This window comes from Orussus abietinus, unplaced genomic scaffold (assembly GCF_000612105.2).
Source record: "Orussus abietinus isolate OABI.00-Male unplaced genomic scaffold, Oabi_2.0 scaffold91, whole genome shotgun sequence".
Classification (NCBI taxonomy): Eukaryota; Metazoa; Arthropoda; class Insecta; order Hymenoptera; family Orussidae; genus Orussus; species Orussus abietinus.
The window spans coordinates 180174-198827 of NW_019394308.1; the positions used below are offsets into that span (position 1 = coordinate 180174).

Genomic DNA, 18654 nt, shown 5'->3' on the forward strand with positions numbered 1-18654 from the left:
AGACCCGATCTCCAAAATGATTCGAAATCCAAAAAGTATAATCTTCGAACGTAATCTCTTACCTTTTCGACTGTCTTCTTTTCGATGATGGAAGAGCGTCGACTTTCGGTTTTGACTTCCTCCTCCACCTAAAACAACGATGACAAGAATTTATATTAGAATACGATACGAAGAAGAGAAGAAAAGTAAGAATTCGTTAGTTAATCTCTGTTATACGTATTCTTTTAAACATACACTATATTTATGTACACAATTAATAACCACGTAATTATTGACGATTTTTTTATGACTTCATAGGTATTTTAAAGGAAGTTAATGTCTGAGGGAAAATAATAGTCGGATCACTGGTGCTTTGAAATGATTCAAAAAATATTACACTAAAGTTATTGTTAAATTTTATATCTGAGCACACCGTGACACCAATGGTCGTTGAAGCATTGCAAGTACTAAACACAATTTAATATATATCTCTATAGATATATATGCTTATTTTTAATCGTTGAAGTAACGAAGTATCATACATAAAATGAGTCTACATTTTAGCTTGACATTTTTTGAAAATATTTCGTAACACTTTTTATGTCCCTTCTCATTTTTCCTCTGACGGTGTTAAAGTACCTGTTGCATGGAAACACGTCTCTCAGGCGTCGCAGAGCCGTCTTTAGTGATCTGCGTGAAAAAAAAGATGCCCAGGAAAGGTTAAAATTCATGCCAAAACATAATTAAATCCATGGAAACATCGAGTTACAAAAAGAAAAAAAAAATCGTTCATTACCTTTTCCTCGGTCTTGACGAGGGAACTACGTCGACTTTCAGTGCGTAGCTCTTCAACCTGGCAAAAGAATTGATGCATTCAATTGCAGCAAGAGAAGAGATAGAAAACACATGAATTTTATTAATAATGTTATCGATGAAACGTACCCTGCTGACAGATTGCTTCCGGCTGGTGACAGTCTTTTCTGGCTTTGGAGTCGATTCTCGAGAGCCCTGTCAAATTAAAATGGTATTCTCAGTACGTTTCACAATAGCCTTTCGCAATGCCACTTTGTCGTTTCTCATAACTACGTGATTTCAGACTGACAACATTTTTCATCAACTTTATGGTAAATTACCTCTTTAGATTCAGGTTCTTTCTTCTTCACCACTTTCTTGGCCTGTGTACATAAATCATCTTTAGTGTCATTAAATCAGACAAACGCTAATGACAAACATATATCTCGAAGAAGCGTACTGACCTTTTCAGGCTCTTTCTTCTCTTCGATTTTATCCTCGGCCTTCTTCTGCAACATTTACGCAATCGATATCAATCATTTATAATGGGCTTCATTACGAAAACGGTAAAGTTTGCACATACCTTAATAGATTTTCTTTCCTCCACGTTGTTGATTGTCGCCTCCTCTTTCTGTTACAGCATTTAGGAATTTATTCATTGTATATACTAAGTATGAGCATTTAATGTCACTTAGCGGAGGCGCAATAGAGCAGATCACTATGAGCATGCCAGCGTGCAACATAAAGTGCTAATTAAAATGAGGAAAGTGTTACAATTCAAAGGGGACAATTTTGGAAGTGGAAAAAATGCCGAGACATTTGGAAACCCAGCTTCTGAACAGAAGGCATGCATATCTGAGGAAAATGTGGAAATAAAAATATCGCTGTCGTTGTAATTTGCGAAAATAATCCATAATAGCATATAACTCTGCGCATGAGTCAATTTAAATAAATTCATTTTTCGTAAGGGTCATATTATCGAGGGAACTCTTCAATATATGATCCCCATGAATTCATTTTAACTGACATATATGGGTATCTGAATCTGATTAATAAAGCTGAAAATAGAAATAAGCATTAAATATAAGCATATAAGTAAATAATGGTGAGCTGCCGCGCCGCTGAAGCAAATTAAAGACATGAATTAAAGTAATATTAACAAGCAATACATTACTATTAAAAATAGTAACGTAATACGTCTAAGCCTTTTGCAATATCTAAAAGATTCGTTTATAATTTGTGCTCGATGTTAAATCGTTTACTTCTACCAAAAGATAAATAAGCGAATAGAAGCGAAAACTTCGAAGCTGTCTACGTCACTAATCAGTTTTGGTTCTTTTACACTTTTTATCATGTAAAGATAAATCTTACCCTACACCTGTTCTGTCATACAGTTCACTCACCTTAAACTCCAACTTCTGAAATCAGAATGAAACAAATACACTTTAGATTTATATTTTTGCAACTAATATGTAACAACGTAGAACATTTTTTTCAATATTGAGTACACCCTGTTTCCTATGAATTCAAATATGACAAGAATTATTATTATCAAGTTCCTATTCAACGCCTCTAGTTCTCAATGATCTTTAAACAATTTCTAGTTCGTTCATCGATTTGTCATTATGTACGTCCAGTGTTAATATATACGTTAAGTGAATTACGTGTGAAATATTTACAAAAGGTTACAAACGTTTGGAATACTCATTTCGTAGTCGAGGTGTCACAAGTGAGACTAATTAATGAGTGTACGTGTACGTGACGTTCGGTTCTCGATCAAAAAAAAATATATGTGCGATAAAAATTAAAAAATACACAATAGTGTCGTAGTGTTACCTTTTCGAACGGTGATCCACCGATACCGTTCGTTTTCGACTCCAGATTATCCTTAAAAATAACAAAATAAACACATTGTCAGTTTAACCACGGGAGGTGGTCAAATTAATCCCATTAGGGAAATCACTAAGAATAACTCAGATCAAGAAAAGAATGAAGATTTAGGAAAATGAAAGCATACAAAAATAAAGAAAATAAGTGTTTTTAATTTTTAGATATTGAGAAAAATCAAAAAACTCGGTAGAGTTTCAGGCCGAATTTTATGCACCTGTTGAATAAACGTTTATGTAAATGTAAATGTGTGTAAATGTGTATGCGTGTACCTCGACCTTGGAAATGGGTTCAGAATCGGGTTCTTCGACAACTGGTTCAGCAAGACTGGACTCTAGTACACTTACGGGTTCCTCGTCTTCCTCCTCTTCCTCTTCCGAGGTCTCCACCTTAGATATTAATAAGAGGAGGATGTTTTGTCAAACACGAAATTTCGGGTTTCATCCAATTCGATGATATTCAATAATGGATTGATTAATTACAATGTTTATCGTTTTTCTGTCATGCTTTGTCATTAACTATGAAATGAGTAGTAGTTAAGGATATAACGATAAAGGTTGAACATGCACGAGAACAAGGGTAACATTTTTATGTACCTCTTCTTTTTCCTCCACCTTTTTCTTCTCCTCGACCTTCTTTTTTTCCTCCTCCTTCTTTTCTTCCTTCTTTTCTACCTTCTTCTTCTTTTTCTCTTCCTCTTCCTCCTCTTTCTTCTCCTCTTTCTTCTATAAAGTACAAGTGGGTAGCATGCACAAAAGATCGGACATTTTTGATGAAATGGGTTCAAGGCATATTTTTTAAACGAGACAATTAAAAACATTCGGGGTGGGTTTCATACGGCAAGTAACAATTAACAAGTGTTTTAATGTTGACCATGCGACATGGGTTGAAAAACAGTGACGTTCCGAGAATTGTTTCGGGGGAACTAATGACGAAAGAATTAAAACTTAGTGTCTTAAAACAATCACAAAGGGGTCATGGAAATTAAAAATCTGTCCCGAATCGACAATGAACGAACGTTCGTAGAAATGAAACAATACTTAAACATTTTGTCGAACCCTCAATAGTGGCAACAGAAGTAAAAGGGCGATTACTATAATAAATATTGCGGATCCTATAAATCCAAATTATATTGTCTCGAAATTATACGTAGAGGTACTAAAGAATGTCTCGTCAAATTTCAACATTTTTAAAATACTCCCTTTAACTTAAAACTTAACATCTGCAGCCCTTCCGAAATTTCGTTTACATCTAAAATTGTTACGGCTTCTTTTTAATGTCTGAGGATCTAGTGATTTAATTATTTTCCTTAAATATGTGTAAAAGTAAATTTTTAACGAAAGGGGTACAGCTGCCCTTAGTACCTATGTAATTCAGTCTAATTTAATAATATTTATTAATATTACCTTTATGATGAGCTCAGCAAACGACTCGTCTTTGCCAAACTCGTTGCTGACAGAGACTTTGTACGTCCCGGAGTATTCCTTCGTAACCGAAGTGATGTTCAGCTTCATGTCTGTACCATTGAAAGATATCCTGACATCCTTGGAAGCCTTCACGATCGTTGAATCCCTGGATAATGAAGAAATCAATGATTATATTTGGTATCGGGATTATTTTGAAATTTCTTTTGACAAGATAGCTGCATCTTGGATGCTTACTTGTACCACGTCACCGAGACCTTTCTGTCTTGTTGAACAAGACTGGCCACAAATTCCACAGTTTTGCCCTCCTCAATGGTCTGAAAATCAATATAAAGTCGCGTTAGAAGTTCATATAAATTTGTTTATTTCGTGAAAAACTATTGATGTACCCGCGAGATGAAAAAACTTACGATCGTCCTCAAGCCGCTACCGATTTTCGGTTTGTCACCCTCTTCCGTAATTTCAGTGATTTCCACGACTTGAGAAGTGGCCTCACCCTTTTCGTTCTTCGCCACTAACTTGTAAATGCCTTTATCGATGGACGACATCTGCTCGATTTCTAGTTTTACCGCAAATTCGCCCTATAAAAAGAAAAATTAATGCTCTACCTCCATCTAACCATATCTCTGGAAAATGCCGACAAAGAAAATCATATCATTCGAGGAAAATCCATAAAATACAACCAACAATGGCATGCCATTGTTCAAAATCAGGGAAATAGAAACTTCTACAATAAAAAGACAAACGAACAAAATTGATATTCACGAAACGACGTTTAGTCATTAATACTAGATAATTTGCATAACAAGAGAACACTTTGGACCCTTTTTGTAGCGTTTAAAAAAATTCCACTTTAACATAATAATATTCTAGTGTGAAATTCCCAACTCAGAGTATTTATCTGTATAGATTACCTCTTTGACTTGCTCCACGTGGACGGTATGTCTACTATCCTCTCTGACTGCCTGGTTCTCTTTGTACCAGGTGCATTCAGGTGCAAATTTGGAAAGAACGTGGCACTCCACGATCACGGTCTTCTTCTTTACGACCTTGACAACCTTCGGCTTCTCCTTGATCACGGGGATTACTGGAAATGAAATATTTAATAAATTTAAGGTAAAGATTCTCTATGCATACGTCTGACTTATGAGGAATAAACCTACTTTCGACGTTTAAGGTCAAGTTGGCATTGAGCTCTCCGAGGGAGTTCTTGATGTTACACTTGTAAAGGCCGGAGTCTTCGGGTCCAGGGTCGTTCAGGGTAAGTTTAATGTAATACACGTCTTCTTGCTCCTTGGTTATGCTGATGGAGATCTTTGAGGATTGTTGGATCACCTTTCCGGCATGGGTCCACACAATTTCCGGCTTCGGACTGGCCTTGACCTTGCAGTCCATGATGACGAGCTTCCCTTGATTTTGGGATTGAATCCTCGGCTTTTCCACGAAGGTGGGGCCGTCCCCTTCCGGTTCTGGCTCGGCTTCGATATTCAAATTCAGATTTGCGTTGCTTTCGCCAAATTCGTTTTTTACGTGACACCTGTACGTGCCACCGTCTGGGGCTGAGGGGTCCTGAGAAAAGAGAGAAAAACAGAAAAGTTCATTTTACATGGTGAAAATGGTACATTGTTTTTTGGTAGCATCCCTAGTAGCATTGAATAATTTCTAAATATTTCTTTGTAATCTTTGCTAAGTATCTCAAGCGACAAATTTTTTAAGATTTCTTGTAGATTTAATTCGAAGATATTTGAAATATTTGTTGAAACTCCCAATGACATGTTTAGTTTCAATAATTTTTAAACATATAGAGGAATTATATATTTTAACTTGTGAACATAATTAAAATACATTTTTTACTTCACGACTATTATCGGACACTTCATTTGACGTCAAGAAACACGAGGGATTTTTGTAATATTTTCGTGCCGCTATTTCATTATGGGAGCAAAACGTGCGATTTTGATTTTAAATATTTTAAAAACGTTTACAATGTATTCGGCAGATAATATTTAAAAAATACTTGTATTAAAATGAAACGAAATGTTTTGTATATCTGGTAGAAAAATATTATGAAAATACATGGAGGTAATATTATATAAGTAAGTAAACGTTTGGCAAATATTTCAAATGTCTGCTAAATATTTACAAAATATACGATATTCGTTAAATATATAGAAAATATATATGTTGGTTCTAGTCCATGATAAGAAAATACATTTTTTATGAAAAATTAAATTTTATGAATTTCAGGACCTACTTTAGGGCCTCCATATTCACGAGGTAAAATTTGAAACGAATCGGTACACCCAATTCAAGGAATACTTTCCCCAATGATTTGACTTCTCTGATATATACATGTCTCTTTCATATACACTTAACTGAATATTTATGATTTGATTATTGATAAATAAATACATTTTTGATGAAAAATTAAATTTCATGAGTTGCAGGACCTACTTTAAGGCCTCTATATTTCCGTGATAAAATTTGAAACGAATCGGTACACCTAATTCAGGGAATACTTTCCCCAACGATTTGACTTCTCAGATATATACAGACAGACTCTTTCATATACTCTTAACTGAACATTTATGATTTGATTATTGATAAATAAATACATTGTTGATGAAAAATTAAATTTCATGAGTTTCAGGACCTACTTTAGGGCCTCTATATTTCCGTGGTAAAATTTGAAACGAATCGGTACACCTAATTCAGGGAATACTTTCCCCAACGATTTGACTTCTCTGATATATACAGGCTGTATCTTTCATATACTCTTAACTGAATGTTTATCTGCGCGTGCTTTAGATCTTCCGACAGACGACCAACCTTGATCTGCATTGTCAGTTCATAGACGTCTTCCTCCAGATCGCTCGTTTTGATGCTGATCTTGGATGACTCCTTCACGACCGAGGAACCTCGGAACCAGGTCACCTCGGGTTTCGGCTTCGCCTTGCACTTGCATTTCATCGTAATCAGAGTCCCAGTCTCGTTTGGAATGATGCGCGGTTTCTCGATAAACGACGGCGCGAATCCCGCGCTATCGTCTGCACCTTGGAAAAATCCATGGTTAGTCAACTTTATCAACGCTCGATACACTGTTAAGAATATCTGCATAAAATCCAACGCGACATATCGGAAGCAATTACTCGGAAGAAGTACGCACCATTTAAGAAGGTTTTCCATAAACTGTGAAAGATAATAGATAACTTGCCTCAAAATAATATAGATAACGTAACTTAATAATTACTCCCGACATGTCGCATCATATTTGATACGGAACTCTTTGACAGTACAGCTGACAGTTCGGTCTCATTGATGATCACTTAGTCTACATGAACCCTACCCCTTCCACCAATTCGTATGGAGTTAATTATTAACAATAAGCAAGATTATTTCTTGTTATTGTTGTCTAATGTTATGTCGCTCGAAAGCGACGAACGCTCTCCTTGCTACTTGGCGGTTTATATTATTGTTTATTAATCGTTGGTGATAAGCAGTTTCAGCGGTAACGCGCAAAGCGTGAAGCGACTACTCCCCAAAATGTACAAATGTAAGAAATCTAATTAATCCTTAATTAAGGGGCAGAAGAATTCAATTGTTTATCTTACTTCGTCAAGTGCATCAGAGACGTAACGAAGCAAATTCTCTAAAGCCTGTATATATGAAAGTTCACGACAAAAATGTATTCTATTATTACTCTGAAGGACAATATATAGGGTATCCTTTTGAAGTTTCGTTTTTTAAACTCGAATAATCTTTTTTTAATTTTTTTAACCAACTTTGATGAATTCTTAAACACAGCATATCAATGTCATAAGGTTTTTTTCCTGAAAGAATGACATCATTGCGAAAATGATAATTTGGACCTCATCATGTCACATTATTTTTTAGCAGTACATAGTCACGATCAGAATTTCACGAGAAATCGAATAAGCGTAAAATTATTGCACTAGGGTCTTTTTTAACACTATTTCTACCACGATTTTGTGTATACCTATTTCGACCAAAAGGTTTTGATGAGCTGGAGGAAAATGATACCGCGAAATAAATTTAACAATTATTATACGAAAACTCGAAACATTAATTGAGAAAAAATAAACTGAAAATAATTTCAAGTTAAAATTTTAAATGATGTCTTTTGACACCTTTGGTAGAAATAGTGTTAATAAAGTTACGAAGCCAAATATCTTTCGGCATGAAATGCAACCAGATGCTTATTACGTAGAATTAAAAATAGCAACAAATTTAATCTGCATATTCAAAATGATGCCGATTTTGAGGAAAAAAATAATATGATATCGATACGATATATTTAAAATTTCATAAAAATTGGTTAAGATATAAAGAATGAAAAAGAATCTTAACACATTATTTACTGGCGATATCACGGATATCGAGAAGCCAAATGATCTTCCGGTAAATAACGCGTTAAAAAGCACATTCTGTTCTATTTAATTTCATAAAAGTTGGTTAAGATATAAAGAGTGAAAAAGTATCTTATCACATTATTTACTGGCGATATTACGGATATCGAGAAGCCGAATAGTCTTCCGGTAAATAACGCGCAAAAAGAACACCCTGTACTATTTAATTTCATAAAAATTGGTTAAGATATAGAGAATGAAAAAGAATCTTAGCACATTATTTACTGGCGATATTACGGATATCGAGAAGCCGAATGGTCCTCCGGTAAATAACGCATTAAAAAGGATACCCTGCTCTATTCTCTGAAAGAAGGAAGGCATAAATCGACCGCGACAAATCCCGGCGACATATTTCTGATTTTTGGCGCCGAGGGACTTGCCTTGGAAGTTGAGGGAGATGTTGGCGTTGCTCTCGCCGTAGACGTTGAAGGCGTTGCAACGATAATTCCCCCCGTCAGCCTTGGTGGGATTGAAGATCTCGAGGGTGAGCAAATAGGTATCCTTTCCTGTGAATTTACGCGACATTTTCACGCGCGAACTGTCGGCGATGATTTTGTTGCTCTGGTACCAAGTTATGTCGGGCACGGGATGCGCCTCCAGGATGCACTCCATGATAAGGATGTCGCCCTCCTGGCGAATCGTGGGTTTCTTCGGGAACCTGGGTGGCTTCCCATCGGGGATTCTAAGAAAGTTCAACCATTCGTCAACAGGTCCCACGTTGAAATCGAGCTCGAGATTGGCCATACACGTATAAATCAGCCATTTTCGTACTCACGATTAGGTCAAACAATTGGACCCAAACCCGAGTCGTGCTTTTCTTTCCGTTCATTTCGTGTTCGAAAACTCGCCCGACTCAATATAAATACATTTAATAACAAAAAAACCCGTATAACTCCCACAAATCTAGAATGTCCAACATAAGTTCGTGGGACTTTTCCATTCAAATTGTCCAAGAAACAAAACTGCGCGGGCAAGGTATCAATCTATAATAGAATAATTAACTGCAGATTACATACAAAATATTGATAATAAAATTATACTATAAAATATTCAAGTTTCGAGACCGATCAATGGAAATAAGGCACTGTGAAGTCGGGAAAATCGATGAACGGAGAGATTTAGCGGTTTGACCTAATCGCAGGTACTGGGAATTGCATTCAAGTGCAAATTGGCCAATATGGGAAGGAGAACTTCTTTTTAAAGTTTACTTGAGCTTTTCACCGCCCTCGAAGTTGAGATTTATCGTGGCCACTCCTTGACCGTGTTTGTTCAAAGCAACTGCTTTGTACTCTCCTGCGTCTGACTTGGTGACATTGTTGATTTCCAGCCTTGCTAGGTGGTAGAGCTTCTGATCCAATTCCAAGCTTGTCTTGAACCTCGGGCCTTCCTTCACCTCATTGTTAACGTGGTACCTGTATCCAGGAGGTGCTGTTTTTCAGAATTCTTGCCCACTAGCCTCGTCAGGTCGAAAGGTATCGAGAAGAGATCAAGAATTGCTCCGACTCGGGAAAGGCATTGTGTTTTATTAAGGGGATTAGTAGATTGTGAAGTGCGTCGTAAATTAAAGTTGATTTAAAAAGAAATAAAAGGGTATAGGAAATATTTCATTTAAAGAACTATTTTATTTCAGGCTTTACGGAGAATTTAAGATGAAAATAGTTTGAAAGGAAAGGGTGGATGTGTAGAGACTGGATATTTATGATTTTTTTTTCATTGTGTATACCATTCCAGGGGAACGGCAAGCATGAGACATAAGATAAGTTTAGAAACTCGAAAAGAGTAATTAAGATTTGACGGCACGGATTTTCGACACAAAAGAACATATTTTAGCAAAGAAATCACTTGTCATTGCTTTCTAGACTTTTATCGTTGATATCTTGTGAAGAGAAATTTTCGTCAAAAATCCGTGGTATGGGTTTTTAAATAATCTCTCATAGTTTCTAAAAGCACCCTAACCTTTTGTTTCAGGCTTGCCGTTCTCCTGAAATTATGTGGACTGTGAAAACAAAATCAGAAATTTCCAGCCACCGCGAGTCCGCCATTTTAAGCACATTTTAATATTCTTTTCATCTTAAATTCTCTCTGTAAAACATCCATCAACGACCCCGTAAGCAAATATTCCTTATACCATTTCATTTTCTGGTAAACTTTTAAACTTTAATTGTAATGCATTTTACAACGTACTTTCCTCCTTAATGATCCATGGAGTTTTCCCTTCCACATTAAGGTGGTGCCAAAGTGACATTTATGAAACTTTTCTCTGAACTTTGTGTACCGAATCGTTTCAAACTTAATAACGCGAATGTGGAGGCTTTAAGGAAGGTCCTAACACCCATGAAATTTCAATTTTTCAAAAATATCCTCATCGGTATTCTTAACATTCTTTATAAAAAATGAAATTTCATGAGTGTCAGGACCTTCCTTATAACCTCTATAATTACGTCGTGAAGTTTGTGTATCGAATCGTTTCAAACTTTACAACGCGAATGTGGAGGCTTTAAGGAAGGTCCTAACACCCATGAAATTTCAACTTTTCAAAAATATCCTCATCGGTATTCTTAACATTCTTTATAAAAAATGAAATTTCATGAGTGTCCTTATAACCTCTATAATTACGTCGTGAAGTTTGAAACGATTTGGAACTCAGTTAGGAGAAAAGTTTCATGAACGATTGACCCCTCGGATGTCACTTTAACATCCCCTTAATCAGGATATCTTAACTCGAGGAGGAAGAGATCGAAAGTGGAAGAGGAAGATCTGGCTGATGGTGGGGAGTCCCATCATGCAGAATGAACAGGAGTAGCTTTCAATTCCAGATCGCTCTCATGTCTACCAATTCCCGTATTTCATTTCGATTCTGGGCAGCATTTTCTAGACTTCTTACCACTTCACGTTCGGTTTTGGGTCGCCTACTAATCGGCATTCAAACGTGATCGTGTTCCCGTCATCGGATTGCCTGATGACAGGTCGCTCGGTGAAGGTGGGCTTAATACCATCGTCGGGTACGGGTGCCTCATCGCCTGTTTTCACAGAAAAGTCATTTTCAAGGCTCTTTTCCTCTTACTCCACTTTCAAGGGCAGTCAATTTGTCATACAGCGCCATAACTCAATTCCTTAGGGGCTAATTAGCGATGATCGATGCACCTCTTGCAGAATGGGCTCGTTGCGAAAACGAGGTTCCTCCCATTTATAACAATGTCCGGTCCTCGATGCCACGTATCGATTGAAATCTTCTCGATCGTCCTCGATGATCTTCGATCTTCCGCGCGAAATCGTAGCGGTGGAATTCCGAAGTGTCAATTAATCTTGTCTCCTCGCATCTGCAGATTGCAGTGGTCCTTTCTGTCCTGATCTCTTTCGGTATCCTTTGTATCGGGATACCTTTTTATGATGTACCGTCTATGCTTACGAACAAGGGCTCAAGGGTACCGCTTAAAAAACCAATCAAACGCTTAAGGTGAAGCGAAACACGTCGAGGAACTTGATCGACGTCGGTAAAGAAGATTTTTCGAAATATCTACGTTGTCGACGTTGGTTTTTATATCGACTGCCGTGTCGAATTATATTGGGTATTGTACCAAATGGGATACTCCACCTGTCGTTTTCGTACAATAATTATAAATAAATCGAAGTAAAACTCCAGAAATCCTCTGGATTCATGCTTTCTGAGGCCCTAATTGACTACAGAGGGACTCCCTGCGTCATCTGTGATTTCCATGTCAACTAAATTTTCACTCCGAGACCTCGTATTACCATCGTTTTAGCATAGAAGCGCATAAGACACTTTTTTTTGCCTTTATCCCGTTCAAATGCGAGTTTATCGATTACCAGAGTGTTCTAAATTGTCATAAAATTGTCCTGACACTTTTGTTTCTCATATTAGAGCTTCAATAATTGGACCTCGATCGAAATATGAGAGTTCGACGGCATTTTGGTTCTGCTCTGGGCTAAGTTAAAGAATATTGATAATAAATCCAAATTTTGAATGTGTCAGGACAATTCTTAGACGATCACGAGTCATGTGTCAAAATTTCGGACAGTTTGATCCAATACCCTTAAAAAAAAGTGTTTTATTCGAATCGACTGATTTAAGGGGGGGGGTTTCACTTCACCTTAAGAGATCGCTTAATATATCAAATACGTAACTGACAGATCGACCGACATCTTAACATTTAGGTTGCTTGCATTTCGCCGGAGATTAGCTACCATTGTTTATGGATATGGTGTCCCTACCCCATTGTTCTTGGTTGTGGAATGTATCTTATATATTTATGCAATGAAACATTCAGCACTGGGGTCGTTAATTTCAAGGAAACAAGATTTGGGGTCGACTGACATAATTAATCGGAATGCACATTTAAAGTAATGCAAATTGACTGATTTCAGACCTATATTCTGTGTGAAGTCAACGTTTGACCGGGACCAACAAATAAATGGTAACCTACACATGGTCGTAATGAAACATCAGTTACACTTTATCCAACGATCTGGATGTAAAATGCCGTAATTAGTAATAATTTTACCATCCCTCCCATCCCTAATTCTATGGCGGCTAGGCGATTTTGCAAGTTAGGGGAAACAAGAACACTTCACGATTATGCACAAGCGCTACTCGGTTTGCTGTATGCGTGTGTCTATATATATATATCCATATATACGTGTGACATTTTTGCAACCTTGTAGCAGAATGTAACTCTATGTACACTGTACAGCGTGTTAGAGTGTATTTATGACACGTGAAACAAGCTCTAAGAAATTTGATATCACACTAACAGTGGAAAACTGTTGACAGTGATCGTGAATTCTGCACAGATGAAATGCAGATAACTTATGAGAAGTAAACGTCAGATAGACGATTAACATCCGTGGGATAATAAATTCCCGGAAAATCATAATAAAAGATTTGATTCGACTGATTAATTCTTGACCTTGGCAGATGGTGGCATTATTAGGGTTAATTGTGACAGTTTCGATGGTATTTACAATGTCAATGAACATGTGCACTGTCAGGGTTCGTTCTGAAATTTCAATCATTTCCTGCATGTTGTTTAGGGTGGTGTAAATTACAAGTGTCTGTACATGTGCATGTGCATGTGCGTGTTCATAGTTTATTCAGGACAGCCTTGAGTCGTTCCCCAGTTCCTGTCCAAAAGACAACACCTTTGACAAAGGTGACACATAACAAACACGACGAATAACAGAGTCAAAGTTATGAATTTGGCGAACAGAAATGTGATCACTGCAGCAACCTAACTAAGCGTCAGCCTCGGAACACTCGCGATAGCTTATCGTGCACTGATCATTGTCAAAGATCTCATTCTGCTAACAATATTTGACATTACATCTCTGAAATAGGTTTTTGAAAGGTCTACATATCCTCCAAATCCTCTAAAAAGAGAAATTTCTATTCTTTTATTGTACTTTCTAAATATTTTTCATGAATTTTCGTTTGGTCGTCGTTAAGATAGATACTCTTCTATACTTCTGACGTCAAATACAATTATACACTGTTAAAAAAAATTGTGTGAATTTTATAACATATTTTCAAATCAAATATATAACATGTGTTATAAATTTAGTACACACGTATGTAGTAAAATTATTTAATAAAGTATTAAATTTATAATACGCGTATTATGATTTTATAATAATTTTAAATGACACATTTACAAAATTATAAAAATAGTATCATAAAATTATAACATAACATAATGTTATAACATTGTACATTTATTTAGAAGTTTGCAATAAATGTGTACTAATTCACTTTTAGGGCATCAAATTTATAATTATATTACAACCTTATGTACTAAAAATGTATGAATTTTATGAATTTTGTTTAACAGTGTATACTTAATGCAGATCGTTTCTATCAAAGATGTTCACAGACTTCGATGACAACCAAATGCTCCAGTTGGGCCGATCAGTGCACGAATCGCGCGACGTATTATATTCAATTAATAATTAATACGTAATTCGTAAGCAGCAGTACACATTGTTACTCTCGTTCGCAATCTACGGACTGCTCGACGGGTTGTACTTAGTGGTTGTAAGTTGTAACTCAAGCGGGTTGTATATCGTAGTGATGATCTTGAAGAAATCGATCGATACGTCGCTCGATGGAAATATTAACGAAGAGTCTTGGCCTGACAAAGTGCTTGCCGATGAACTAGATGAAACACTAGAGACTCGTTAGATAATCAAGAAAATAATAGAAAAGAAATATGGGAGAAGTCGAGTTCGACGACGGTTTGGAAACGGGCTATTAGCAACGGTCTAAGATCAACGTGATTATCAAGGTGCCTTCTCTGACAAACAAAATTATACATATCAGATTATTTTCATTATTATTTCCAACCGGATATAATTATCGACGAGACACTCGAAACTAATAGCCCCGGTATGAGAGGAAATTTCATGAGAGGGAGAAAAATATTAGGAAAAAAATGCTCGATATACATCCCGGGTGAACGTGATGACGATGGAGCACGGGTTATTAGCAAATTGCGACTCAACTCGGAATACTTACTATCGAAGTTAAGGGAGATCGTTGCGTTGGACTCGCCGAGCTCGTTCTTCGCGGTGACTTTATATTTACCAGCATCCTCGACAGTCACATTTTTTATTTCCAGCGTCGCGAAGTACGAGTGGCCGTCCTTGTCGACGGTTAACTGAAAAATGACAAATAATTTTCGTTTACGTTACATTCTCCCGGATAAAAAATCACGATCATCATATCATGAGGGAAATCGATTTACAAACAATTACCGGACCCTTTATTGCATTAAATGTCCGCAATATATGTACGCACGTTACACCAACAAATAATTTTCGTTTACGTCACATTCTCCCGGATAAAAATTCACGATCATCATATGATGAGGGAAATCGATTTACAAACGATTTGAGGACCCTTTATTGCATTAAATGTCCGCAATATATGTACGCACGTTACACAAAAAAAAAACGATTAACTGAAAACCAACAAATAATTTTCGTTTACGTCACATTCTCCCGGATAAAAATTCACGATCATCATATGATGAGGGAAATCGATTTACAAACAATTTGCGGACCCTTTATTGCATTAAATGTCCGCAATATATGTACGCATGTTACACAATAAATTTGAAAACAAATTTCCGGTAAATTTATTACGCCATGGCTCAAATATGAGCTACAGACGCTGCGATTGTTTATCGGCAATGCGTGAGATAAATATTTAGCTGGACATGTGTGTAGTAACATTGAGGCATTGCGTGCACATAACTTTCTTTCATATTTAAGTATTTTTGGTTTGTCACTGTGTACTGCAGATATGTGTTCCAAATGAGAGTTCATAAGCGACACCCTCGTCACTAATTTCATGATTTTTTGTGAAGCAAATTTGATGTAAATTTTGCATCACATTGTCTATGTAGGCTTTGTTTAAAATATTGCGATTTTTACTATACCGTGACACAGGGTTGGCAAAATTTCACCCATTCCGGTTAAAATCAGCGTTTTTTTTCCGTTCTTTTTCCAGTGAATAAAATACATTACATAAAACCCTCTCGGTTTTAACCGGTTAAAACCATTTTATAAAATCCATCAGTATGTATGTAGCGTAGAATTTACTTTAATATTCTATGCACCCTGTACCTATACATGCGCTCCATTCACATCCAAACAAATTAAAATAAATTGTAACCCATCTACGGTGTAGGTAGCATTCAAACATATTTTCGTTCCTGCGCATACTCGGGATAAAACAATGGAAAGAACCCGATTTAAATATCGTTTAAACCAGGTTTTAACCATTATTTTTAGGCAAGGGTTTTGGCGATAAAAAACAGCAAATATGGTTTAAACTGGTTAAAACCATTGGGCCGGCCTTTTTGTAAAATAATCGGATTTATGCCAACCCTGCCGTGATATAACAAATATACATATACAAAGAATTCATCTAGAAGCAAATTAACCTCACTTTGGGTTAACCGAAAGCCGACAAAGAAATTCCCACAGTCACGTTTCATTTTCTATAAGAAAAAATATGGCGATTTTTACTGTAACGCGACAAATACATTTCCAGAAAATTGGACAATAAACTGAAATTAAATAACGCTATGAAAATGTTCACGCAATGTTAATACTAGAACATAAAAATGAAAGTAATTGTCTAAAAAAAAAAAAGAAAAAAAAAAGAAACAAAAAGAATTCGTATCGTGCGAGTTTACACCTACTGCCGCAAAAGAAGTTTCACTTAAAAGAACTCAGCACTCGACGCAGTGAGTTTCTCGCTCTAAAATGTATTTGGCGCGAAATTCTACCGAGATTCTTGATTCATGGAAAAGGCTACCGATCTCACTTTGTGTCTCGACGAATCCTTGACCATATTTCCGTCGTGGAACCATGAGACTTTCGGCGTGGGATCCGCAGTGATGCGGCATTCGAAGAGCAGTCGCTTGCCGTCGTCTTCCTGTCTGATCGCGGGTTTTTTCGCAAAAGTCGGTGCGATGCCGTCGATTTGTCTGCAAAATGGAGAATCATTGTTAAAAAAAAGACCGCCGAATTTCTTCGTTCTCGGATGCGATCAAACCACGACACACGAGTCAAGGGTGGTATTACATTTTTTCCCTAACAATTGCCAGCATTTCTCCGCCCTTTCATCGGCTCGACATATTATCCTTTCATTAAGGTGATAGGAAAGTGTGATATATACATAACAAAAAGTCAAAATATATACAAAACTTTTCTCCAAACTGGGTGCACCAGATTATTTGAAACTTTAATACGTGTTTATGGAGGCCCTAAGGAATAATGCGCTGTTCATGAAATTTCTTTTCTCGAACAAAATTTGTTACTTATCTCGGACAAGAACCAAAAAAAGATTCTTTTTTTCTCAAAAATGAAATTTCACGGGCAGCGCGTTCTTCCAGTTTCGAGAAAAATTTTATAAATATCTTGACTTTTTGTTATGTATATATCACAGTTTCATATCACCTTAAGGGGATGTGAAAGTGGCATTCGAAAGCTCAATCGTTCATAAAACTTTTCTACGAACTGGGTGTCTCAAATCGTTTCATACTTTAAAGCATGAACATGGAGACCCTAAGGTAGGTTCTGAAACTTGCAAAATTTCATTTTTTACAAACTATTTTTAAAATACCTATAAACAAATTTGAAAAGAATTTGAAATTTCATGAGTTTCAGGACCTTCCTTATAGTCTCCTTATTCACGCTGTAAAGTTTCAAACTATTCTGTAAACCGAGTTCGAAGAAAAGTTTTATAAACGAAACCTCTTCGACGCCACTTTCACATCACCTTAACGTTGTTCCAGAGCAAAGGAACCGCGCCGATTATTTGCGTATGTTTATCAGAATAGGACGGAATTATGAACGCGGTTTCCTGCGCAGAATCGGCGCCCTCTCGTGCAGAGATCTGTTTCCCTGTCAAGCCGTTTCTTGCATAACCGATTATGAACGAGTTTGCATATTATCCCTGCGCGTGTGCCATTCTGAAGCTGGGTTCTGTAAGCTCAGTCGAAAGCCTCGAAAGACGTTGGCTTGCTAAGTTTAGAGAAGTAGGCTGCAGCTGTTTAACTCGTCCGACAGCGCCTCCACGCCTTGGCCAGTCTTCTCTCGCTATGAGGAGACTTTAAGAGGATACGAAAGGCGCTAAGAAATTTAATCTACGTCTATAAAGTAAAATTCATCTATACCCTTTTTGGGGGTAACGCCGTTTCGAATACTCAAGTGGGAACATAAGCTGGCGCGTCCCATTACCGACATTTATATTTATGTTGGAAGTCTTTTACAGTCTACGTTCAGAATTATACCAACTGAAGGGTTCCATATGTCATTTCGGTAAAGTAATGATCAAAAGATCGATGTAAAACTGCCGAAATACCATGAATTCGTGATTCTTTATATTTTGACGAACCAACGTCGCCATCTGTGACGTTTAGCTGCAACTAAATTTTTGCTCTAAAAGCACGCGTTAGCCGCAGGACGAGCCAGCATTCTCTTGCAATCGTTGGTGGAAGTATTTACCACATTTTCCGATCTGATTCTGTAATATTCCATATCTACGGTACTCTAAATTGTTCGAACTAGGTCCTGAAACTCTTCTTTTTCGATTTTATGCCTCCAAGAAGCGAAAAACA

At 36.8% G+C, this 18654-nt stretch overlaps 1 protein-coding gene across 4 annotated transcripts in view; it reads right to left on the reverse strand.

Moving 5' to 3' along the window:
* The window catches only part of LOC105704472 (twitchin), a 106869-nt gene that overhangs the window by 68705 nt on the left and 19510 nt on the right, over positions 1-18654 (reverse strand). The window contains exons 4-25 of one of the 4 annotated variants that reach the window (XM_012433696.1): positions 16857-17019; positions 15039-15180; positions 11394-11529; positions 9718-9921; positions 8890-9191; positions 6912-7129; positions 5246-5651; positions 4997-5169; positions 4493-4663; positions 4320-4399; positions 4065-4230; positions 3255-3383; positions 2931-3047; positions 2608-2658; positions 2175-2189; positions 1355-1402; positions 1236-1280; positions 1113-1154; positions 922-987; positions 776-832; positions 619-669; positions 63-128 (exon numbers count right to left, since the gene is read on the reverse strand). In XM_012433696.1, coding sequence (XP_012289119.1) covers positions 63-128; positions 619-669; positions 776-832; positions 922-987; positions 1113-1154; positions 1236-1280; positions 1355-1402; positions 2175-2189; positions 2608-2658; positions 2931-3047; positions 3255-3383; positions 4065-4230; positions 4320-4399; positions 4493-4663; positions 4997-5169; positions 5246-5651; positions 6912-7129; positions 8890-9191; positions 9718-9921; positions 11394-11529; positions 15039-15180; positions 16857-17019 — 2848 coding nt within the window. The remainder of the gene's footprint in view (positions 1-62; positions 129-618; positions 670-775; positions 833-921; positions 988-1112; positions 1155-1235; positions 1281-1354; positions 1403-2174; positions 2190-2607; positions 2659-2930; positions 3048-3254; positions 3384-4064; positions 4231-4319; positions 4400-4492; positions 4664-4996; positions 5170-5245; positions 5652-6911; positions 7130-8889; positions 9192-9717; positions 9922-11393; positions 11530-15038; positions 15181-16856; positions 17020-18654) is intronic. The other 3 variants (XM_012433697.1, XM_012433698.1, XM_012433699.1) reach the window with 3 other exon arrangements.